Source organism: Malaclemys terrapin, chromosome 2 (assembly GCF_027887155.1).
Source record: "Malaclemys terrapin pileata isolate rMalTer1 chromosome 2, rMalTer1.hap1, whole genome shotgun sequence".
NCBI classification, from domain to species: Eukaryota; Metazoa; Chordata; order Testudines; family Emydidae; genus Malaclemys; species Malaclemys terrapin.
In genome coordinates, this window is record NC_071506.1 from 231,587,805 (window position 1) to 231,614,523 (window position 26,719).

Here is a 26,719-nt window from a genome sequence, read left to right on the forward strand (position 1 = left end):
AACAACTGCTCTTTGACCAAACAATAAGTATGCTGAGGGTATTGTTGGAGCTGGGAGATGCCATCTCCTTCAGCTTTCCTGTAAGGGGCTGGCAGTTGGGGAATGGAAAATTACCAGCAGGAGAACAAAAGAAGCAGGTGCTGTTGGAGGAGCATATACAACTCAAGGGATTCACTGAAACAGGAAACTTTGGGTAGGAGAGAGGAAGGGCACTGACCAGCTGAAGTCCAGGAAGGCTCCATCTTTCAGAAGATAAGGCATGCACTGTAGCAAACTGACCCTGAATAGCCCCAGAGGTCTCTGACTCTAGCCCAGAGAATGTGTTGGAATATTGAGGAAACCAAGGCAGGGAAAAGTATGTATTTCTCATGCCATTAAGTAAAGAGCAATCGTGGTTTCAAATACTATGCACAGTCTGTGTTGCTATACCTCTCATGCCTTTGAAGATGACCTGAGGACCCATCACACCCAGAGTTCTGGGAGAATGTGTGGTTAAGCTACAGGGGAGGAAGACTGAGGGGTCAGTACTGGACAAAGGGACTAGATACTTGGAGTGCAAGGTCTCAGAAGGTAGTTCTAGATAGGTATCTGCACTGGAGTGAGAGCCAAGAACTCCCAAGATGGGCAATGTGTGGACTCAGTCAGAATATAGAAAGCATAAAGTATATGGAATCCCATTGTTAAATTGCCTCACAACAGTCTAGTGACTGGGTTGTGGGGGCATGCCCCTGGAGCCATGACACCACCTACCCAAGCCCCTGAAAGCAAAATATTCAGTGATGGTACCCTAGTCCTATACTTCTGACATGGGCAGTAGCACAGTATCTACCATATTACTCTTAACTCCCACCTCAGCACAACACAACACAAAGCAATTGTGCACCAGTGAGCTGTATGATACATTTTCATAGAGGAAGTGTGAGTGATGACTTTGTACACATTGGAGGTGGCTAGAATTTTAGTTATAGGGGAGGCAGAGATGCATAACTGATATGAGCAGGTGGAGCCATGTTAAGATGATTCTAGAGCTGGCCAGTTTTTGTTTAGGGGAACACAAACTCCCACACCCCCTTAAAGCAACCATAACAGGTGACCTTGTAAACAAGAAGCCAGCAGCATTATCTCCTGCATATGTAAACAAGCTTGTTTGTCTTAGCAATTGGCTGAACAAGCTGTAGGACTGAGTGGACTTGTAGCTGAGGCTCTAAAGTTCTACACTGTTTTATTTTTGAATGCAGGTTTTTTGGTAAACTCTACATTTGTAAGTTCAACTTTCATGATAAAGAGATTGCACTACAGTATTTGAATTAGGTGAATTGAAATACTATTTCTCTTGTTTTTTTACAGTGCAACTATTTGTAATCAAAAATAAATATAAAGTGAGCACTGTATGCTTTGTATTCTGTATAACGGAAATCAATATATTTGAAAATGTAGAAAACATCCAAAAATATTTAAGTAAATGGTATTCTATTGTTTAACAGCACAATCATAATATTTTTAATTTTTTGATAGCCCTAGTTTTCAGACTTTCCTCCACACCCACCAGAGATATAAAAAAAGTTTCTATAATGAAGAGATTCTCTTGTAATTACAGGAGCTTCAATAATTAAAAAAACCCACAAAAAATAAACCACCACCAAATATTGCAAGTCTTGTGATAAAGTCTCATGATTTGACAAATTGCTAGTCTCTCAGGAAACCTTCATTACAGGGTTTCAGTCACCACAGTTATGGAAGAATACAACAAGAGCAAGCAACATTACTTAAAGCACTACCATGAAGAATGTTTTTTTACAATTCTATCACAAATGGGAGCAACTACATAATTTTATTGTAACCTTCACATTCCCAGCATTCCTCTCATTTATTACTAGTTATGTTCTCTCTAAAATATGGAGTCTGGCTACATAAGGAAATTAACCTGTTGCTGCAAAACAGCACTTCAGAGGGGAGTCAGCTGATGGCTATTAAAATGGTTGTGCTATTGCTGTAGCTAAGCCAAAAACAGTTTAGTACCAGCTGAAAGAGGGCTTTGCTGCCATTTTCCTAGTGTAAACTGACCCTTAGATTGTAAGCACTTCTTGACAGTATCTTATTAACTTATAATGCTGCTTTTGCATAATAGGACTCCCAAAGCCACTTGTTTCCACCTTCTGTCAGGTGCCAATGCCTGAGTGAGAAACAACTGTTTCCACCTTGTTACTGGAGTGCTTTATAAAAAGAGAGGTTTGCCTTTAAGTATGCGCATGCACCCCCCCCCCACCACCACACACACACACACCCCTGAGCTAATAGATAAAATGTCAGACAGCACTCAAGTATATGTAGCCACAGTGCTGGGTTCTGTAGAATGAATAAAAAAAACTCTTGTATACTGCAAAATAACTTCTCTGCAGCTCTGTACATGAAGTTCTTAATGCTTCTCTGTTCTGTCCCATCTCAAATCTCCCCCTAGATATCCTTATGCAATCTCAGTTTAGAAAAAACTGAGCATACAGCTGCCTATATGGGTCTCATCACCTCTGTACCTGAGCACCTGCTTACTATACTAAGTTCAGTTATCTCCTATTCAGTGAAGGCCCTTCAAAATCCCACCCCAACCTACATTATACCTGTTTCCTCATACTCTCTAACCTGTGCTGCCTGCGCTCTTCTGTAGCTGCTCTCCTAAATATTGTTTTGGGGCATCTTCCCAGTTTTTCATGTTGAGTGTCATACAAGGAGAAGAGGAGGAATTTCAGCCAAGAGGGGCAGCTCTACTGAAATCCTTCATTGAAGACATGACAACATTTAATTATAATTCAGAGAAGAGTGCATGCTAAAAAACACATCATCCACCTCAAAGATTATGTCTTCTAATCATGTGTCTGCAGTGTAGTGTATCAGTTGTCTATAATGTGTAGTCTATTTTAGCATATGAACAACTTCGTCAAGGACAGGGATTTCTCCTGAAGTTTTAGAGAGCATTCATGTACAAGAACTATTTTATTATTATTTTTAAGCTACCAAAAATGCCAATGATATTTTTACAAATTACATTTCAAATCAAGTATTTTAAATAGATACTGAAGGATGAAGGTGGGTCAGGTTTGACAATGAATGTCAGTATCACACTTTTACAAGTTATTACAACAATGAATTTAAACTACCTGTAAAAATAGTTTTGTAAGAAATCTTTGGACATCAAATCAAAATTTGTTACACTAACAAAATGGATCAATACCATTTCTGATATTGTGTTCGTTCCAGGTTCATTCACCTATCAAGAAAGTTTTTCCTTTTTTAAAAGTACTTTTAAAATTAGTATCAATAGGTTAATTTTCATAGTTTTCTTCATTCATTATTATTCTCAATTGCTTAGATACAAAAATGAAAAAAAGTTTTTATTCTCTTTATATGCAATTCTAAAGATGTCAAAACTAAACCCTACAGAAGTCAGTTAACATATGTTTATATCCATGATCTAAAATGGTATCTTGAATTTATCTAAAGAAAAAGAAATAAAGGGTTGATAAGTTTTAATATTTCAGATGTTCTCTATATTATTTTTTAACCCAAACAGCAGAATGGGAATTGATTCAACAGAAAAACAAATTTACTGTATTTCACCCTACCGGCATTCAACATACAGCTGCATCATTTTAATGAAAAAGTATGTGGTTTTTTGTAAAAAAACAACAAAAGCCACACAAGAAAGTGGTAATGTCAGAATATATGTTGGTTGTATTTTTTGTTGTTTGGTTGGAGTTTAAAAAAAAAAAAAAAAAACCCATTAAGAAAGGCAATAAAATTAACTTGCAACAGTAGACTTCAGCAATTGTTGTGATCTAACACTTATTTAACCATCTCCGAACTGTTCAGATTCTGTTCAGCTACAGAATAGATATATCTATTTCCAGACAGAGAACGCAGAGGTGAAGATTGGGAAACCAAAGATGACAAGCACAAACATCTCCATGTAGGAAAATAATTTTCTTTCAGATCCTTAGCATGCAGAAGTGCCAATTGCTAGAGAATTCATATTTTAACTGGAAAAAGATTCAGTCCTTGAGAAATTTTCCAATCAAAGAAATGCACTAGGGTTTGCACGAGAATCTTTTTGGTTCCTGTATCTATAAGTCAGCCAAACTCCCAAAATCTGCAAAAGAAGAAGACAGACACTTAGCAGTGCTTTTATCTCTGGTTTAAAAACAGAATATTTTCCGTAGTGTCGTGATGCATAAAATTTCCAAATGCAAGTTCAGGACCCCACAAGTCCCTTTGTTACTAGTGGGAGGATGTATCCAGTGAGAGAATTCTTTCTAGCAAAACCTGAGAAAAACCTGCATATACAATGCGTGTGGTGTTGGCACATACTTCCCTCTGACCACACCAATATCTACAATTATTGCTTACCCATTTACCTACAGTATTAACAATGTAACCTGAAAGGTATGGCTACCATATGCACTAGAGATTAGAGACCAGTGCTGAATATCTACAAACCTGCCTCTTGGCAGTTTCTGTTTGCTATCCACTCTGCTTGAGTTGCTAGACAGAAAAGTCAAACAATGTTCAATAATAGTGTTAGAGATTTATGTAGTAAACTCCTAATACACCGGACTTTTTTGGAAACAATTATGCTCAAGTGCACTCACCTCAGTGAAACTGAAGAAGAGTCCTATGCCACCTACAAATCTCAGTACCATTCCTGAATATTCTTCTATTATAGATGCACATGTTGAACAGTCATTAGCTTTAACGCAAGCCTGTAACAGAAGAAATTACAGCTTTTACATTATTAAAAAATGTAGCACAAACATGTGAAGCTAGCCAGAGGCACTTAGTCTTTAGATGGCTTAGTTTTGCCCAAGAGTGGCATTTTTAATAAATTGGACTGTAAATAAATACTTGACTCCTATGTCCTGCTTTTTAATCAGAAGATTAAAAAGTGCTTGAGTACCAAAGAGGTAAATACCATAAAATGAACTGATACACAAGACAGAAATTGTATTTGATAATGATTTTTCAAACTATACAGTATTCCTGTAAATGTGATGATGTACTTAAGCTGCTAAGCAATGGCAATATGGTTGCACACTTCTCTAGAAAAGAATGAGTGAAAGTAATGAAAATTATAACTCAGTAATCTACTTACAGCAGAGCAGGTTTCACTTGAATTGAAGTTTCTGAAACCACAACAGTTTAGATTCCTCTCAATATCTTCTCTAGCACTCTTTGTGTTGTTCCATCCAACCTCTAGAAGTTGGCGCTACAAGTTAACACATGCATTTAATAAATGGTACCCTTGTTTTTTGTATTTCATTGGTGTCCACATAGTACACATGATACCCACAGACACAGCCCCCACTCTGATATATTTACAGTCTAAAACAAGCAATATATAAATGTCATTAATATAATGTACAAATAGCCCAAATAAATAAAGCAAGAAAAATATCCAGTATATAAGGTTCACAGTCCTAATGGATTATCTCCACTCTTTTTCAGATCTGCAGTTGTATCACCAGCTAAGTGGCAAGGTGAATTTTAATAGGCAGCAGGTTTAAAACAAACAAAAGGAAGTATTTTTTCACCCTACACAGTCAACCTGTGGAATGTCTTGCCAGAGGATGTTGTGAAGGCCAAGATTATAACCGGGTTCAAAAAAGAACTAGATAAGTTTGTGGAGGATAGGTCCATCATTGGCTATTAGCCAGGATGGGTAGGATGGTGTCTAGCTGGAAATAGGAGACAGGGGATGGATCACTTGATGATTACCTGTTCTGTTCATTCCCTCTGGGTCACGTGGCATTGGCCACTGTGAGAAGACAGGATACTGGGCTAGATCTGGTTGGTCTGACCCAACGTGGCCGTTCTTATGTTCAGATCTCTCATTAACGAGATTTTAGTGAAACACTGGTTTTACTGTGACCAATGCTGTGCGTGGCTGATAATCTAGCTGCTATGCCCTTATTCACTTCCTGCTGCTGCTGGTTGATTGAATTGTGGCAGATACTAATGCTAAAGGTTAAGAGGCACTAACTGAAGATGCTCCATAAAATCCAACATAGAGTAAAATACAGTAAATTTAATGGGCAAGTTTGCTGGAGCTGGGACCTAGCACAGATCCTGCTGTGGAGGAACAAGAGTAAGTTAGCCAGAAGCTGTAATAACTGCAGCAGCAAATTGCTCAGTAGCATGGAGCTGGCTGGTGGCCCCAGGAAAGTTCTTCCAGTCTTCTGGAAATGTTTTACCAATTTTTAAGGAGGCTAAACAGTATGACCAAGGTAATTAAAAGGTGTGTCAGCCTTACATCAATCCCAGGCAAGATAATGGAGTGGCTGATACAGGACTCTTAATAAAGAACTAAAGGAAAGTAATAAAATTAATGCTAATCAACATGGGTTTCTGGCAAATAGATCCTGTCAAACTAACCTGATATCTGTTTTTGATATTACAAATTTGGATAAAGGTTATAGTGTTGACGTAATATACTTAGACTTGACATTTTGATTAACAGGCTGTTTTTAATCCATTTCATAGGTGCTAACAGGGGTCTCAAAATATAACTATGAAAAGGGAATTGTCAAGTGGGTTTGTTTCCAGTGGAGTCCTGCATGGATCCGTTCTCGACCCTACACTATTTAACAGTTTTATCAATGACCTGGAAGAAAAAACACAAAAATCATCACTGATAAAGTTTTCTGATGACACTAAAATTGGGGCAATGGTAAATAAGGACAAGGATAGATCACTCTGAATCAGTAATCTAGATCTCTTGGCAAACTGGGCACAAGCAAAAAATATCCATTTTAATATGGCTAAATGTATATATCTGGGAACAAACAACATAGGCCATACTTACAGGATGGAGGACTCTATCCTGGGAAACAGTGACTCTGAAAGAGATTTGGGGGTTGTGGTAGAGAAGCTGAACATGAGCTCCCAGTATGATGCTGTGGCCAAAAGTGCTAATATGATCTTGTGATGCATAAATGGGGGAAACCTCAAATAGGTTATTTTACCTCTATATTTGGCACTGGTGTGACTGCTGCTGGAATACTGTGTCCAGTTCTGGTGCCCACAATTCAAGAAGGATGTTGATAAATTAGACAAGGTTCAGAGAAAAGCCATGAGAATGATTAAAGGATTAGAAAACATGCCTTATAGTGATAAACTAAATAGATTGAGCTTCTTGAGTCTAACAAAGAGAGGGCTAAGGGGTGTCAATTCAGTCTATAAGTACCTACACAGAGAACAAATATTTAATAAAGGGCTCTTCAATCTAGCAGACAAAAGTATAGCACAATCCAACAGCTAGAAGTTGAAGCTACACAAATTCAGACTAGAAATAAGGTACATTTTTAACAGTGCGAGTAATTAATCTTTGGAACAATTTACCAAGGGTTGTGGTGGATTCTCCATCACTGACAATTTTAAAATCATGATTGGATGGTTTTTTTTGTTTGTTTGTTTTTTTAGAAAAAGAGATGCTCTAGGAATTGTTTTGGGGAAGTTTATGGCCTGTGCTATACAGGAGGTCAAACTAGAGGATCACAATGGTCCCTTCTCGCCTTCGAATCTATGAATTAAAGATGAAAAGATTTCAGAAAGGGTGGGCACAAAGGTGAGGAAGAGAACAAAGGGAGCACCTTTCCTACTTTCACCTCACACACAGCCATCAATCAAAGCCCTGCCACATACCCTCCTTTATCCCATGACAGCTGTCCCAGTTTTTTCCCCGCCCACTTTGAGAGGTGTGATCACTGTCATCAGTAGCTCCTGCACTAACTATGCTTGATAACATCTTATCCACTCTGTAAGCCTCACTAGGTTACGAAGCTGGGCTATAGAAATGAAGTTGAATAAAGGAGGTAACCTTTAATAAATGGCACAGATTTGTGAAGTTTAACAGTTCAAGCAGGGTATAAACAAAAACAAAAACAAAAACAGAGACTGGCTCTTGGAGGCAGACTGCGTGCCCAGGGGATGGGAATGGTTCCATATGCCAGTGTACTACTAGAAAGTCACTAAGCAGGGGGTCAATTATCTGACTTTTGTGGATAGGGAAGGGAGATGCACCTTGAATCAAATAGGGTTTGCATGCTTAATAGATTGGACTGAATATGCCTATAATAGCCATCGTTTTTGGATTATTCATCTTATTATATGGAAATGTGTGTAAAAAAAAAAAACAACAACAACAAAACAAGTAATTCAGTGTTAGTCTCCTTTGCTGTTACCTTAAATTTAGATTAGTGTGTATTAGTTCAGCTTGCTTCAAGTTGCTGAACTTCATATCACATAACTGAGAACAGAAATGTAACCAGGAAGTCTAAAAGTAGTAGAGTCATAATATAAACTGCATAAATTTCCTCCTAGGAACCGGACACCGAGCATTGATTTTGCAGCAGTCCTTAGCATGTGAAGGTGGTCCCCATCATCCTTTATAGATATATACAATCAATATACTATGCATACTACAGTTTGATCAAGTTGTCTAGGCAGCAGTACATAGCTCAACTATCTACAAAACAACATTTTTGTTCAACTGAAAATTCAGAAGAAATTTCTTACCTGCTGATCTTTGTTCAATGCCAGACAAGCACAGGAGACTGAAAACTGGACAATGAATACTAGCAAGAGAATAATCATGTACTGAAGAAAGACAGTTAAGGTTACATTTTCAAAGGAAAATTAGGTAAGCAAAGCATGTGCTTAACAGTTACATGCAGAGTCAAGTATGTACATAAATGGTGCTTAGGAATATAAAAACTATTGAGCATCTAAATGGGAGGGGCTGGCCATCTTTTGGAATGTATAAGTAATTATTAAGTAAGAGCTCAACCAGACAATGCTTTATGATACAAGTTTTATATATAGGTTAATCTTTCTATCTACCAATGGGACTCAGTGCTCAGTCTAGAAGATACTATCAGAGATGCTTAGTTTTGCAGTTCTCAAACTGTAGATGAGTGTCTCCTAAGGTAACATGCTTGTTAACAGTAAAAATGTTTTCAAATAAAAATAAAATAAATAAGAGGTGAGAAATAACAGACCTCAACTCTATTGTCCCTCTGCAAATTTGTGTACACAGAGTCAATCCCTTATCTCTCTGGAGAGAAGTCTGGAGATAAATGTGAGAAGCGAGGGAAATATGCTTACTTTGTTAAAATATTATGTTTGCTGTTGAAGAAAAGAAATCCAGAATACTTAACATTGTTGTTTTAGTTAAAACAAAACAATTTAAATATCTGTCTGGTGATGTTCTCCTCCTAATACAGCATGGCAAGAAAATCTTCCAAATATTAATGATTAACCTGTTGAATTGGAGATAGTTCACCTCCCAGTGACTTCATAAATATCTGCTTCAATTACCTTTGGTAAATCAACTAACCAAACAATTGGTTATCATTCATTTTCTGATATAGCTGTAAAACTAGTCTGAAAAGTTTTCAAAATAAATCACTGTTTGAAAATGTATAGTGTGTACCTTCTAAAAATGAAAACTACATCTATCTCTGAGTTGTGAAGAATATGTATTAAGGTTATAACAACCAACAAGAATGCACTTTTATGTAGAAAACCATGATTAAATCAGTCTTCCTGACTAGTGATTTAAATTAAATTGATTTAAATCAAATCCACCCTGGTATAATCTATGGTAGGGTTACCATATTTAAAAAATAAAAAAAAAAAATAAAAAAAAAAAAAGAGGACACTCCACGGGCCCCGCCCCTGGCCCCGCCCCTTTCTCACCCCAGCCCCAACTCCGCCCCTTCTCCCCCTCCTCCCTCCCAGCCACGCAAAAAGGGCTGTCCAAGCACTACCAGCTTCACGCGCAGCTGGAGCCCGGGAGGGGAAGCGCCCAGCCGGGGGCGCAGGGTCTGGAGGCTGCCCGGCAAACCGTGAAGCCGGTAGCGCTTGGGCTTCGGGCAGCCCCCATGCCTCCGGACCCTGTGCCCCCGGCCGGGCACTTCCCCTCCTGGGCTCCAGCTGCTCTGCTCCTCCCCTGACTCTCCAGCTTAAGAGCCAAGCTGCCTGAGCGCTCTGGCTTCAGGCAGCCCCCTGGCCTCCGGACCCTGCCCTGCCAGAGCAGAGCAGCTGGAGCCCAGGAGGGGAAGTGCCCGGCTGGCGGCTCGGGGTCCGGAGGCAAGGGGGCTGCCCGAAGAGTCAGGTGAGGAGCACAGCAGCTGGAGCCTGGGAGGGGAAGTGCCCGGCCGGTATTTTTCCCGGACATGTTTGGCTTTTTGGCAATTCTCCCCAGATGGGGGGTTGATTACCAAAAAGCCGGACATGTCCGGGAAAAACTGGACGTATGGTAACCCTAATCTATGGCCTTCTATGTACTACAGGAGTGGCTCCTAGAGGTTGTCTAAAGAAAAATATTCAAAATTGATAAAAAGGTATGTTTTGAGAGAAAAATAGTGAGCCCTAACTCTGCTGCAATACATTGGACAGAATGGAAAAATATTTAGCCAAAACAGGGAATGTCTAATTGCCTTTTAATACCTATTTAATCTATTTATTTGTATTATAGCAACACCCAGGAACCGGACTAATGGATCAGGACCCGGTCATGCTAGGTGTTGTACAGACAAAACAAAGAAAAAAGTCCCTGCCCCAGAGAACATTTATCTGCTGACCTTGTTAACAAGGCTGCAAATTTAGATCAGCAATATTTTTTGTGATGCAGAGGACTGTTTGCAATAATTTTCATCAGACAGCTGACCTAGAAGTGGGAAGTTCCATACTCCCATTGCTAATCCCAGACGCAAAGTTAGCAAGGGTTTAAATGACAGATTTCCTGTGCACAAAGCAGTTAATTTTCCAGGCAGTCTTAGTGGGTAGGCAGCACCCTTTGTTCAAACATTCTTTTTCCTTCAATGACTCAGAGTCTCACCTTATTACAGAAAGTAACCTGAACCTGCATAAAATGTACACAGGAGAGATACTTTACAATACAGGGTCTTACATTTTCTTAAATCAGTTTTTTAAAATGCATCATTCTGAAAGGAAAAACCCTTCTTTTTAAATATTGAAGAGGCAAGTTTTGAAAATTTGTAATTAGTTTTCTGTCGTTCATTGACAGATTTGTATACTTCTGGAAACTGAACTACTGTATTAGCAAAATTAAAAGTCACTTTTTGATTTTTGGGTGCAGTCCACTAATGAAAAATAAAGTTGGAATTGATGAATCTTTACCCCCCCCGACCCAAAACGAAAGCTAAATACAATTATCATGATTTAACCATGGAGGGAATCCCATAAACTACTTATATAGTGTCAACACGGCACGTTGTCAATAGCATTAGACAAAGTCCATGCTGTGACCCCAACAACCTCTTGGTGCCATCCGGCAAAGGGTTCACTGATCTGTAACAGCAACTGCTATCAGGCCTGACAAACTCACTACACCCAACACACTGCTTTCATAGTACATATCCAAAGAGGAACAAGTGAAGTATCTAATAAAAGCGTATGTCCCACTGATCATCTTAATCATTATGAGATGTATGGGTGGGTGATATTTAGGATGCATGTATGTACTGAAATTATATTTTAGACTTTGTGACCCATGCAGGTCTGACAAACAGGTTTTTGTCAGACAAAGATGTAGCTTCACCTGTCTGCCTTGGTTCACATACAAAGTAAGCATTGTAAGTCAGCACAATGGAAGTCGGTTGGCACACAACAACATCAACACAAAGATGTGAAAGCACCATGGAACCAGCACACTAGGGAATAAACCACAGGGGTCATCCTGACTCTAGGGACAAAAACAGTAGATTTCGGGGTGTAACAAAGCAGCAAGAGGACACTTTTTTTTATCCTTCACTGAAGTGCCAAAAAGAACTGTGGGATCCTAGTCATGTTATTTGTGATGCTGGGAGATTGCTTTAGGTGAGTAACTGCTTTAGACAAGGATTTTAGCTTTTTAAGTGTAGGTTTGACTCTAAGGATCGTGTTATACTTTGTTTTATATGTAACCATTTCTGTTTCCACCTGTCAGCCTTAATCACTGTCTTGGGTTGTGGCTTTTGATAATAAACTTCAGATTATTTATAGTAAAAACATCTAGATATCTATATCTCAGTGATGTGATGTTATCAAGGACCTGCTCCTGAACTGAACTGTGTGTATACTGTTCCTTTGGGGGCAGCAAATCTGGTAATTTCTGTAGGTGTCCAGTTGGCTGGATGCTGCTGGAGGATGTTTCCAGGGGGCTTGGATACACCTATTGTTAACCTGCAAAACAGAGCTGTGCGGAGATTGTGGTTAGTGGTGTTAGGGAGCTGACACCCAGTTAAGCACCGGCAAGTCTTCCTCTTGCTGAGGCAGGAGGGTAACAAGGAGACTCTCAGTCCTGGACACCCTGAGAAAGTGTCTCACATGCTCAATTCTAATTCAGGCTGACAAAGGACTAGATGTGAATGAAAACAAAAGGAGGCTGAATTAAATAAGCGTCACCCGCTTCATAGAGATCCAAAAATCCAATTGGTTCCTGAGAAATATCTAAATTTCCCTATAACAAATTCAGAAAAACCTGTTACACCAGGGCTGTCATCTGACTCCACTACAACACAGTTGAGTTTACTTTAATCTAGAGTTAGAACTGTGTTGTAATTAGGTCAGGGGACAAACATGCAGTAAAAGTCTCCTGCAACTGTTATAGATGTGATGTAGATGAGCCCTTGACAGAAGCAACATTTTCATCATACAAATAAAAAGGAAGCAAGAGGTTTAAAAAACCACAAACCACACACGACAATGGATGAAGGGGAGCATTATGGAGAACTAATTTTGTGGCACATAAATTGGGAAGGAGTGTTGGGACACCTTTTTGTTCTGTGTTTGTACAGCATCTAGCACAATGGGGTTCTGATCCACAACTAGGAATTACTTTAAACTAACACACAAACACCCCCACCCCCACTTGTGTTTGTAAATTTCCAATCAAAGGATACAAAGAAGAGTAACACCTGATGGTGTTTGACTGCACCGATCAATCCAACCAAAGCAATAAGGAACAGAAAGATCCCCACTGCAATTGCCACGCCAACTACTCGGAAACTAGAAATGAGGCCAAAGCCTATACCCCATGCTGCAATTCCAATCAGCAGCAGGCTGACCAGCTAGAGGGGGGAAAGGGGGAGGAAAAAAAAAAAAAAAAGAGACAATTAGTATGTAAAAGAAAAATAGTCTAGATTGCTAGTGCTCCTAGCACTAATGTTTCCTGCCATTAAAAGATGATCTCTCTCTCCCCTCATCACTGAAAAACAAAAGTCCAAAATGTGAAGTTAACAATTTAAAAAAAAATGAGCTCCTGTAGAGAGTTCTCTTGTTCATAACTTAAAGCGTACATTTACCTTTCAATATTGTGAATGTGAGGTCTGTTCCAACACATTCCATCCCCAATTTAAGATCAATGTCTCATACCAGACACACTAATATAACAATAGGGATTATAATAGAGTTGAACATGCATCTGAAACGAGGATTAACAGCTTTATACCACAGATTGAGAAATAAATTAGAGTTCCAAATACCTTGTGAGAAATGCAAGATCTATTTAAAGAAACAGGATATACTTGGCTCCGTTGCTATGTGAACAGGTTGGAAAAAGTATCCAACTTCTAGGTATATATAGTCCAATCAGCACTACACCAGTGTTAATCTTCAACATTTTCTGAATTGTTGATGTTGGGACAATACACATTTACAGAGATCAAATGCAAATATGCTGTTTGTTAGAGTAGCGTGTCAAATAACGCAGACAGCAAAACAAACAGTCAGGAGTCTTGTCCTCATGGAATGTTCCTTTGGGAAATCAGCTTTACTATGAAGCAAAGACTACTCTAATAATCAGAACAAATTCAAAATGCTCTCAGTAAGCAGTTTCCTTCCTTTCAAAGGATGGTATTCTGAAAATGCAGATTTTGGTTCAGCTAGTTTATTAGAAATATTGTTTTATGAGCAGGAAGGTCCAGCCTTTCCTGTTTTCACTCTAACACAAAGAAAAAAAGTGTTGGAGCCATGAAAAACTCCAGGATAGTTAGATTGAGGGTGTGATATGAAGGAGGGAAGTAGACTACAAATAATCAGAGCCCTAAACAAACTAGGGAAGAAGCTGAGGAAAAAAAGGGGGGGGGCGCGCACTCACTTCTGGCCTAGCCAAAAATAACTGAGTTTTGTAATTAAGTGCAGCTGTAAGTGTTTTGCCTAGTACAACTATTTGATTTTACTAATCACAAATGCAATCTGAGCACTACACATGGCTTTCAATTTCCAGTTAAACAAATTTACAGGAAGACACCTTCCTGCCTCCTCTCCAATCCCAAACAAAAGATTTCCAACCCAGTTCCAACGTAGTTACCTAGGACCATTTTTAAAGGTATTTAGGTACCTATTGGGACTTTCAGAAGTCCCACTATGGAAGGTCAAAATCACACAGGCCCCAAAATACTATTTTTGACATATATAAAAATCCACTAGGTCAGTAAGGGTTTGTCTACAGGGGGACATGCAGGAAAAATAATCCAAACTAATTAAGGTGTGAATTTGAAATGGATTAGTTAAACTACATTAAACTCCTGTAGGAACACTCATTCAGAATTAAAGTGGCCTTCATTCAGTTTAGTTTAATTCACTTCCAAGGTGAATTAAGAGAAGCCAAATTAAAGCTACTTTAACTCTGAACAACAGCATCGACATGGGGACGTAATGCTGTTTAATTAATCCGGTGGCTTGGATTTTTCATTTTACTGAACTAGTCTTAGAATAAGACTAGGTGAGGAATACTCTGAATGACATTGGCAAACCGCCCAGTATCTCTCAAGGCCTTTTTCTGAGGAGGTAGGGAATGTGTTTTGTATTGATTTTCATAAAGACAGACAATGAAAAGTTCAAAAAGGTAAAGATACACCTTGCATAAGTCTCTAAATATCAAACAAGACCCAAACAAGAACCACTTTTGCTCACTTTGAACTGTAACTTCTTAAGCCTCTGTACCAAAGATATCTGCTACCTTTTTTTCCCCTGCCAGTCCTAGCTAAATGCCTTTTCCCTTAGCCATGTGTCTGAGTGGTTATTGGGACCCACCAGGGCTAGCACTACCTGCTGGAGTACCTACAGCAGCTGTCCCCAGACTTTTGAGGGCCACGCCCCCCCCCTTACCCCTGTCCACAACCCCCACCCCCAGAGCTGGGAGCGGGGGGAGATGTGGCCTGGGTAAGGGGGCTGGGAGTGGGGCCAGGGACCAAGCCGCAGCCAGGGGGAGGATCGGAGTCGCAACTGGGCTCCAGTGGGGGCTGGCAGCCAGGGCCGGCAGCCGGGGCCATGTGTGGCTCCACTCCTGGACCAGCCCTGCCCCGAGCCTCAGCCCTGGGCGGAACAAGTGGTGTCGCAGTCAGGCTCCCAGCTGGGTGCAGAGCTGCACTGAGCCAGGGCTGTGGCTGGGGGCAGGGCCAAAGCAGAGCTCGGAGTGAGGCGGGGCTGAGGGGTGCTCTTCCCCCATGGGGACTGCCCTGATCCCACTGTGCCCACCAAAGGCCCCACCATACCCTCATGGGGGGGCACATCCCTCACTTTGGGATTCTCTGATCTACAGCATGTACCTCCAAGTCACAGCACACCTGGCACACTACTGGCACCGTAGGGGTTTGGGGTATTGAGCAGCCCCCCATCCCATTTATATAGTAGCCCACCTGTAATGCTGACTTTAGCTATGATAATGGAGCAAACCTCTTTCCATTAAAGTTTGTGTGTGCCCTGAAGCAGCTATAATGAAAGGACTGGTTGACTCACAGGGATTGGTAACAGGAAATTTCACCTGTAGGTCACTTGTTTAACTAAAGGAGTGATCAAAGCCTACTTACTAAACAACCTTGTGACGTGACACAGGCAATATATGTGAAAGGAGATAGGAATGCTGCAAGTCAGAAGAGCCAGTTCTGCTATTGGCATGACAGTCCAGCTTAACTATGCACAATATTTGCTAGTTCAGAGCAAGATGAGTTTGCTGCTTTTAACTGAAAGAATAATTTCCTTTTCAGAGGAATTGTAACAAATGTCTCTGATGTTTAGTCCATGTTTTCTATACATGTGTTAGACAACCATTTATTTTTTGCAACTGTTAGAAAATCTAGGTGCCTGTATTTTCATTTTTGTTGGTTTTCCCGTGACCAACTTGAGACACCTGGTACCATATTTTCAGAACTGAGGACCCAGCCATGTTTTTTCTCCCACAGCAGGAATGGGAGGGTGGAGTAGCATAAAGGCATCTTTAAGCCACCTTTGTGCCTCCTATATTCTGGACCTTGCTAGGGGCCAGCCTAAGGGCTGCTCTAAATTATGCTGGTTTAGAAGAGCCAGACTATAGTGCACTCCATGTCCCTCCCTCCTCTCAATTTTCCCTCTGTAGCTGTACACCAATCACTTCCTTACACTGAAGATATTTATCCAAGACATGTTTCCTCCCTCTTTATATCATCATAAAGGAGGTGGATAGTACAGCAGAAGTCCGGCCCAGGTGTGTCTTATGCTCCACTCCCAAATATTGAGGCGCACAAAATTAGTGAACCCTTTTGAAATTTTGACCTTAAGTTTATTAACCAAACAACTGTTTAGTTGTAACCAAAGTCACCTTTTGTGACTCAATCAAATCTTCTCTTCAAACTCATCAAAAGTACAGTGCCACACAAAATGTAGAAGAATATATAGCAGCCATAGGCAAGCAAACTATCACAAACCTACACCCATCTGCTAAACCAGGGGTCTCAAACACGCGACCCACGGAGCTCTTCCCTGTGGCCCGCCAAACTCCCCCTCCCCCCCCCCCCCCCCGAGTTATTTTATGTGGCAGCTAAGCTCCCTGCTCGCTGCTCTCCAATGTTTGGGGCTGGGTCTCTCCCCCGGCCCTGCCTGCCACCCCCACGTCTCCCTGAGTGTCCCCTGGACTCACTTGCTGCCCCTTCACTGTCCTGGAGCCTGCAGCTCATGCTGACTCCACTCCGCTCTGCTGGCTTCCGGCATCGCCTGCTGCTGCAGGGTCTTAGTGCCCCCCCTCCACTATGTCCAGGGCAGGCTGCCCTTCCCCTGCCCTAGTCCTGAGCCTCTCCAATGCCCCAAACCCCTCATCCCCAGCCCCACAGCCCTCACACCTGCACCCCCTCCTATCCCCAAACTCCATCCCAGAGCCTGCCCCCCCACCCTCTGCCCCAGCCCGAAGTCTGCACCCAGCACCCAAACTCCCTCCCAGAGCCTTAGGCAGGTGGGGGTGGAAGGTTCTGGACACCACCAAAATTTCTACAAACCTGCCACCCCTGGAAGACGCAGAGCAGGGGTGGAGTGGTGGTGCACCTAGTGCAGTGGGGGGGCTTTAACAGAAGTAAATCTAACTAAGTGCGTGTTTTGTCCTTTGAGTGAGGTGCATTACTGTTGGTGGCGCTTAGCATTTTGCAGGAGGGAGGGGGGAGGAGCAGGGAGCTGCGCGTTCAGGGGAGGAGGTGGAGAAGAGATGGGGCAGGGCCGGGACCTCATGGAAGGGTGGAGTGGGGGCAGGGCCAGGGGCAGCGAAGGGGATGTGTGTCAGTGATGCAGCCCTCGGGCCAATGCACTAGTCCTCATGTGGCCCTCATGGTCATTTGAGTTTGAGACCCCTGTGCTGAACCAAAGCCAAAATTCTGAGGTCTTGTTTTGACCACCTCTTGTTTCATCCAAGTATTTGGAGATTCCTCGAGAAAGACAATTCTGGCAGGTTTGCTTATATAGCCAGAACCATGATTTATTGGAAATCCTGCATAATTTCCATACCAAAGAGATAAAACAGGGAGTGCAGGCTTCTGGTAAGTCCTAGTAACTCCACAGCTCCTCATGCTTCCCCAGACCTATATGTGGAGTCAGTGGAACCTATACCATCAGCAGTATGGTCATAGTGAGTTTACCACTAGCATTTACTACAGATTCAACTTAAAAACAAAAAGCCAATGGAGATTAACTTTTTACCTGCTTGAGCAGGCTTTGTACCACAAAGTAAAGTCTGATCTCACGTTCTGGCATCTCTATAGCTAAATACAGACACTGTGCTCTGCTTACGCTATCTGCATGAGCGATTAATATGGAATATATAAAAAAATATGGAACCATAAACACTGGAAGTTGCCTGGCTCCATACTAGTATCTAACAATTAAATAAGAAGTTGAATTGACATAAACCTTGGAATAGATTGATGTATGGTAACGTCAAGTACGTTTCCAAGTTTGTCACATGAATCTTAGAAATATTCCTAGGGCCTCTGTAGCCAATGTTATGCACTATCAAACGTGCACAAAGAAATTGGTGACAAGAGCCATGCAATGGATCAACATGATTTAGTTTAGGTTAGCAAGAATATTATATATTTAGAAAAAGCTTCTGTATAATCATTTTGTATAGACATGAAAACCGAGTCCATCTCATAAAGCTACCTTCAAAGTTACCTTGGGTGGAGAAGGTGTTAGATATGGGAAAACAGAGTATCTACAAATATCAAAGAGATAAGATGAGGTAGGGCCACTCAGTACAAGCAGTTGCTGCACAAACTTCCCCTTACTGTCTTGGCACTGCACTCCCAAACTTTTTATTAAAAACCCATTAAAAACTCTTGAGTGGAGACGCCAACCATAACAAGTAGTGTGGTCACTTAGTAGCTGCTTATCTACATCACAGGTTGAGAAATTCATTCTCATATTAACTCAAATGGAAATTTGCTGCTCTGTTCTCCTACAGACTATGCACTAACCCATTACCCCATAAGAACTTGTCCCATCCTGACACAAAGTTAGAGTAGTCATCTGGTTGCTCTAACTTATGCTTGATTGCGCATGACTCCAAGAAGCCATTGAAACAGCAAGAAATCACTGGAAAATAGGTACACCCAGCCCTGCCCTTGTTTACCCTGGGAAAACTGTGCCAAGGGTAAGGAAGGGGTGGCAAAAAAAAAAAAAAAAAAAAAAAAAAAAAAAAAAAAAAAAACCTAATATGGTGGCTCTACACTAGGATCTCCTATACAGAGGGAATCCTTGAAGAAGGAAAAAGGGAGATTCACCAGCTTTGCACTGGAAGATATTTCCCATGATGTATGTCCACCTCCCACTTGTCTAATGCTTTGCTATTAGCCACGTTCCTTGTTGTCAACAGCCAGGCTGACAAAGGGTTGTCTTCTCAATATGAGAATTTCTGTCCTCATCCAAAATCTTTTATGAAATCCAGAGCAAATTTTATTTTCAGGTTATATTGGGAGACGGGGAAAGGGAACACTTTTGAAAAACAGAGAAAGAAGGTAGTATTAATCCAGTAATTACAACAGCTGTGGTTCCATCAGCACAACAGGCAGTGTTACAGAAACATGGAGCTGTATGCAAAGCATGACATAATTTCAAAGTAATGCTAAAGTATAAGACAGTTTTACATACCCTCTGTAGATAAATGTGAGCTCAATTACCAGCAAACCACTATATGAACTGTAGAATTTTCTAATCAGATATTTGGTATTTTCCATTGATTAGATTAAATGAACAAAGTGCAGTTACATAATCAACTCTGTACTAGCTAAAGTTACATACCTTTAACTGGAAAAAAATGAAGCCACATCTACAATAAATATGTAATTTAAGTAAAACACATTCAATAAATTTAAAAAATCCAAGTTGCAATATTGAAACTTTTTAAAAATGTCAAAGTTAGGTCTCTACAGTTCCTGCAGCAGCAGAAATTTAACTGTTTAGGCTGCTGCTCAGATGATTAAGACAAGTGTTTTTTTGGTGGGATGGTTGTCATCAGGTCTTTGGTTCGATTAATCCGCAAAGTAGAGCTACCTTTTTACTTTCCGATTGTTAACTGGGACTTAAATATTCCCCTTCCGATAAACTGATTAAACAAGATATTAACTGCCAACACTTAAAACAGGTTTTTAAAAATGTAACTACAAAAAAACCTCAAAAATTGGCATGGACCTGAAATTAAATATTTTTTTCCTAATTGACTAGATTTCAAATTGATGTTTCTTAAATACAAAAAATTTTTCCCAGCATGTCTTCAGTCAAGAAAAAGCACTTAAGTATGTGAGTAATCCCACGGACTTCAGTGACACTACTCACAGTCAATTGACTGTATGTGGACAGATTAGATTCCCTGTTCCTGCACTGAATCCCAGAGTGGTCAGTGAGGCTCTGCATGGGCACCAGTCACAAATTGCAGGATCAGGACTTAAGCAGGACACTTGAAGCAGACCTCTAACAATTAAGTAGAAGTAAGAGTAAGTTATCAGCAAAATGTAATCTAAAAAGAAGAAAGTAGATAGCCCACTGAAGGCAGAAACATTTTAAACTTTTTGCAAGATGACAAAAAAAAAAAAAAAAAAAAAACAACAAAAAACAACCCTTTTCATTCATGGATTTGTTCAGACAATTTACAGCAACGGACTTGTCATTGTCAACCGAAGTTATTTTTCACTATAGTACCGGTAAAATCAGTGCCAATAATAACTTGCAATATCCTGCTTTGTTGTTTTGAAAATTAGGATATTTTAAAATGACAGAATATGAATTATAAGTTTTTAGAGGCTACAGCAAGAACCTGCAATTCCCAGGATAAATCCCTACTTCTATAGAATATAAAAAGATACCTCACATACTAAGCTATATTTTCCCAATTCCAGACAGAAATTGTTCAAGAGATGCCATCAGCTAACTCAGAAAGAATTTTTTCTTCATGTTACTCACACATTGGATTATTTGAAGTGAATCCATTTTTTTTTAAATCCAGTTTGTTTTTATTCATGCTTTGGTTGCTTTCTGCATTTCTTCCTACTTAGAAATTTAAACCAGTTTAAGTCAGCAGCACTGCCGTGATTGGAGTGCTTTGATTTTTAATACTGTCAGGTCAACATCCAAGGAACTGAACAGACTCAGCATCTTGCAGGATCAGGCACTGTAAGGCCAGCTTTGAGTAGAATACAGCATTACCAATGCTACTGTGACTCAAAATCTACAGACAAGTCTTAAGGCTTGGTTTTATTCGACTTTACTGTAAGGCAGTGGTGGGCAACCTGCGGCCCATGGGCCACACACAGCCCGTCAGGGTAATCCGCTAGCGGGCCGCCAGACTGCGTGTTTACATTTACAGGGCTGCCCGCAGCTCCCAGTGCGTGCAGCCCGTGGGCCACAGGTTGCCCACCACTGCTGTAAAGAGAACTACAACTACATTTCAGGGGTCAGATGGGATATGGGGATGGGAGGAGAGGTGGCAATGCTCTTCTTCAAAAAATAAAATGCAAGTTGTCAAAATGAAACCTTCTCACATGCCGGTGTTTAAAACATGATCACATAGCTCTTTGAACTCAGCTCTCCCTTGGTGGTGCTGATCTGCCCATAGGTTCTGCAAGGCTCCTTGGGCTTGGCTACTATGTGACTGGGGGATGGAGGGGAAGAGAAGAGGGAAAAGAGGAGGAAAGTAGAGTTATCTTCCAAACACCATCGCAGGCATGACACCAAAATGAGATGTCACTCAGTACATTGTGCAGACTTCCGATTCTCTTTCCTCCCTTACATGAGGAATTAAACAGTTAACAATGTTGGACTGATAAACATATCTTTGCATCAGTTTAACCTCAAATATGTAAGAGTGTAAACTGATGCAAAGAAAACCTCAAATATGTAATAGCTAGAAACTTACTTTTGTTTGTTAAATTAAAGCTGAGATTCTAGAGAACAAGATGCTATCTCCAGAAAGGTGCAAGTATGCAGAACCACAGCTGATTCCAAAAGTGATCTCCAGGCTGACCTGGCATTCGCATATATTATTGTCAAATGTTTGTTAAAGTAACAAAAAATATTAAATGCACACTATAACAATTACATTTAGATTTTTAGAAGATCTGTGGAAGGAAACAGTTATATCACCTTGCTACACTTCTCCCTGTTTCTGCACCAAAAAGCCTTATAATAAAAATATAGTTGCAAATTTTGTTTTCTTTTATATATTGGAAATAGCTGTTTAGGGGAAGGTGGAGGTAAAATTAGAGGGTTGTTTTTGAATTTGAGCACTGCAACGAGTAAGTCATTTGCACATACAACTTTTAAATCCAGTAAAAAATAAATTAATGTATACCTCCTCCTCCCCAAACAGCCAGTACCCTACGCAACAACTCTTTGAAATATTACTCATTTTTAAAAAGGAAATGGACTTATGAAATTATTATCCGCATTTCTAAACCCCTAATGCTACAGTAGCTGGAGGCTCTTCAATATTCTTTCCTCCCCTTCTCCCCCGTGTACAAGTGTCTATTGAATGAACTTGCTCATACGTGCAGCCTAGATAAAATATTTTACAGAGCCTAAATAACATACAAGTACAGAAGTTTTACATGTTATCATGCCAAAGGGACCTCTTTTAGCACCTTACTAAGCACTATGGCAAAAATGTAAAAAAGGAGCCTGCCTCATTCCTTGACTGGCTAAGGAGATCTTTCTAAGTAAAAAAGGTGTGAGCACATTTACTCTCAACTTTAACCAAACAACATTCAGGCTTTGCAGTGCTCTTTTCCCACTTTCTTGGTTTGCCCTGTTTTATAACAGAATAATGAGAAACCTAAATGCAATAGGTGACACAAGATGATTTAGTCAGGTGGAAGTGTGGGGGTGGGGGAGGAAACAAACAAACAAAAACCTTCCAGAGCCTGTAGTGCACTGGTCAGCAGTTACTAACTAAACATGATAAGCACCAGTCTCAAGGAGAGGAAGGTGGATTTTGATCTGAAACAAGACACGTTGCTCCAGTTTACAAGACACCAGCATGACAGGATGGTTTTTAAAACAATTGTAGTTAGTTAGCATTAGCAACCAGACTGGTTCTACTGAACGCTGGAGACTTTATTGATCAACAAGATAGACTCACATGCCCATGCCAATCCCAGCTCCTCCCCTCCCCCCAACCCTAGGAACACATAGATCTCTGCACCATCCCTATTAGGGTGACCAGATGTCCTGATTTCATAGGGACTGTCCCGATTTTGGAGTCTTTTTCTTATATAGGCTCCTATTATCCCCCACCCCCTGTCCCGATTTTTCACACTTGCTGTCTGGTCACCCTAATCCCTATACAAGGCTGCTGCGTGGTCAAACAATCCTGTCTGTCTCCCAGAAGATTCAAGGCTGACTTCCCCCTTCAGGGAGACTGTGAGGCAAGCCGGACACCGAGACCCCAGCAGCTGCTGGTCCTTTAACTCCCTGGCCGATCTTTCCGCTCTGCCTGCATGTGCTGCACAGCCAGGAGCAGCTGCTGATCCCTGGAGGCTCCTCGGGGGAGCCGTTTCGCTGTGGATCCAAGCTGGCTCCGGCGGTGCCCTGGCTAATGGGGAGGCAGAAGAACCAGCGCGACGCCCCAGCTTCTCCTGCTGCAGACGGCGAGGCTGTGGCCGCCGCAGGCTACAGCCTGACAAGCAGGGAGTTGCTCTCCCTCTTCCTCCGAGCGGGGGAGTTACACTCACTCGGGGCGCCCGGAGCCCCCCAGCAGGGGCACAGGCTGGCGCTGGGTCGGGAGAGGCGGCAGCTACTCACCGTGTAGAGCAGGTTGAGGGCGCACAGGCAGTTCTTGGAGCAGGTGAAGCCGCCGCAAACCATCTCGCCGGCGCCCTTGGCCGCGGCTGGAGAACGGGGCTGCCGCGGGCACGCAGCGAGCAGAGGCAGGAGCGGCGAGGGCCCTAAGGCTAGTGCCTGCGGTCCGAGCGCTCGCCTCTCCCTTGCGGCGAGGCAGGTGGCAGCTCGAGCCCGCAGTGCGCTGGGAACTCACACGCCCTCCCAGCGTGTCGCGCCGGCTATGCCACCTCCTTGGGGCGTGGGGGGAAGCTGCGCTCGCCGCCGCCGCGCTCGCTGATTGGCTGCACTTCGACCACAAAGGTAAAAATATGCAAATGAGTGGAGCGCTGAAGGGTGGCGGCGGCTGGAATCCGGGAGGGGGCGGGGATCGTCCCGGTAGCCGCGGGGAGCCCAGGTGAGGGTGATGGGAGCCGGAGCTGCAGCCTGGGGAGCAAAAGGTGACACGCAGCGAGTCAGATGTACACTATTGAGGCTGCATCTGCCCTGGTAGGTTCCCACTGGCTTGGGGCGCCCCCGGATCTTGCATTTGTGCACCCCGGCTTTAGTAGCAGGGTGCATCTATCTGAATTTCATCCTTCCCACGCGTATCCGCTATGCTTAGGTCTGAAAACACAGGTGCAAGGAGATTGCAGGCCTGATTCAACCCTTGGGCAGCAAGCTTGACGCCCACAGATCTAAACTATCAATATACAACTCTGGGTGCTAAATAAGTAGTTAAGCATAGACAGTGTGAAATAATGTAGTGCAAGCCCCCAAGCGGTGCACGTTAATAAATGAAAAGGGGGAAGGTACTTAGGAAAACCTGGTCTGGGTTTGCAGAAGTAAAAACTGAAAGGATGACTAAAGAATTTTAATTGTGTCTTATATAAGAATGTTTTCTGTATGGAATATAGCCTTGTAATTTCCATGTTAGATTTCTGGCTGTTGTATACTCTGCTTGGGTCCATTGTATTTGCCCTTTAAAAAATGAATAAAAATTATTTAGAACGTCCTAGTTTATAGAACTTTATAGCTTCAAAATGCTGTACAAAATCATTTTATCGTGCCCAGATCGTGCCCTCTGATGTGTTGGGCCAATTCCTTTATCTCTGGGTCCAGTTGACTTTAATAAGGTACTGTAATACATTGCATTATAGGATAGGGGCCAAACATTCTCAGAACACCTTATAAAGTAAACTGTAACTATGCTAAGTTATGCTCTTTCAATGTAAGTAGCGTGATTTGATTATAGCTGCATGGGACATTTATATACATAAGCACAACAACTATATGTCTCATGGCACCTTTAAGATTGGCAACAAAAACATACTTATAAATGGTGGGGAATGACTGTCTTTGTTATGTTCTTTGCTTATTCATAAATTAAAAAGTAGGACTTCTATGACATTTCATGGGTCCCTGAGAAGGTGAAGTCTTCCCAGGCATTTTGTGATTGACGATAATAATGAGAGAGAGCGAGAGACCATGCCGTAACTGATGATACAATCCCATGTGAGTACAGGAAAGGTTTTGATTTAAAATTGTTGTAGCAATATTAACTGTGCAGTTCCATAATTTCTATTTTTTAACTACTTTAAAACAGTGGTGGGCAACCTGCAGCATCAGGATAATCCGCTGGCAGGCCGTGAAACAGTGATTACATTGACCATCCTCAGGCAGGGCGGATGCCTGTCACTGCCTTAAAATATTGTAGGTTTCCTATGGCTGTTTGAGAACACTAAAGTGTGCGAAATGTATTTCAGTAGCTGAAGGGGAAAATTGATTTACTAGAGACAGATTAATTATTTTTCAAATTCATCCAGGTCTAGGCTTAACTTCAGTTTAACCAAGTTTTTTTTGCCTGAGAGTTCAATAGAATGGGACACCTGCTGCTGCATAGGGCAAATTTATTAATACTTTCCAAGGCCCAATCCTACAAACACTTCATGCACATACTTTACTACATTTGAAATTAGGGGGACTACTAACAGCAGTTTAGTTAAGCATGTGCATAAATGTTGCAGGATTGGGGCTTTCTAGTCTTCCTTCTGGATCTTACAAAGAGATAAGAAGGGAGTCACACGTTCCTTAGCTGTGACTACATACATGATTGTAGTGATCTAATGAAAAGTGTATAGCACTATAACTTTACTCTGCCATCTCTGCATGCTGGAGAAAAACGTGTGAGGGCCAGGTCCTGGTAAACGTAGAAAATTGCATTTTCCTCCTGATGAATTTCGTAGCAGTTCTTAAGGCATTTTAAGAAGGCACTCCAAATACATTTTGTTTTATGTAATTTGGCTGGGTCCTGTCGAGTTGAGGAAAGCTACAGCAAGCTAATAATCCCAGCCAGCAGTGAGACAAAAAGGCTGAACAGCAGCAGGCTTTGTCTTTCTGGTCTGTCACTGTGATCTAGTCTCTTTGCATTTTTTTTCCACGCTCTTTCATGTTTTGCCAGACTTCTGCAATTAAATACAGCACACGTTTTGCTCCGACAATCCTAATGATTCCCCATTTTCCTACTGATGGATATTTAACTTTCAGTTGCCAACCAGGCATCAAGTTAAAATCTAGCAATCCTTCTGACCACAAATTTAGCAGCTATTGAGTATTTAGATTTAAAGCTTTTTGTTGGTTTGTTTTTAAATTTGACAGGAGTGAAGCTATGCCCATTGTAAGATGACAAAATGATCCAGTGAAATGTTTTTTTCTAGTAAACTAATGTGATTGCATGGGTGAATCTGGCCCTTGGGAAACATATGTTTGCTGTATCAAGATGCTGTCTTTACGGGACCACCTTTCTGACAATACCCACAGTTTGGGACAAATTCAGATCTAGTGTAAGCCAGTTTAAATCCACTGACTTCAACAAAGTTGTACCATCTTGCACCAGCTCTGAATTTGGTCATTAAGTTCATTGAGGAGTTTCCTTTTTTATTATTATGCCCCTGACAGATCAATCACACAACAATTTCTTAGCTACACTATACATGTATATAGCCTGCTTTTCCAATGTAAAACAATTTATCCACATTGGGTATATTCCAGTACCCAATAGAAAGATATGTAACAGTTCTTTATTTGTCAGAAAGTTACCCTGTGTTTTGAGCAGGATTCC

General features: G+C 41.4%; 1 protein-coding gene and 1 long non-coding RNA gene across 2 annotated transcripts in view; one reads left to right on the forward strand and one right to left on the reverse strand.

The window, feature by feature from the left end:
- Positions 1 to 1,653: 1,653 nt before the first annotated feature.
- Positions 1,654 to 23,800, reverse strand: TSPAN13 (tetraspanin 13). Its single transcript, XM_054020271.1, has 6 exons — positions 23,584 to 23,800; positions 12,954 to 13,121; positions 8,563 to 8,643; positions 5,141 to 5,254; positions 4,641 to 4,751; positions 1,654 to 4,141 (listed from the first exon to the last, which is right to left on the reverse strand). The coding sequence occupies exons 1-6, from the start codon at positions 23,644 to 23,646 to the stop codon at positions 4,067 to 4,069; spliced, it is 612 nt and encodes a 203-aa protein (XP_053876246.1). The 5' UTR covers positions 23,647 to 23,800; the 3' UTR covers positions 1,654 to 4,066.
- A 210-nt stretch (positions 23,801 to 24,010) lies between these two features.
- LOC128832774 (uncharacterized) overlaps positions 24,011 to 26,719 on the forward strand; it is a 38,134-nt gene continuing 35,425 nt past the window's right edge. The window contains exon 1 of the long non-coding RNA XR_008444050.1: positions 24,011 to 24,108. This is a non-coding gene — a long non-coding RNA (uncharacterized LOC128832774). The remainder of the gene's footprint in view (positions 24,109 to 26,719) is intronic.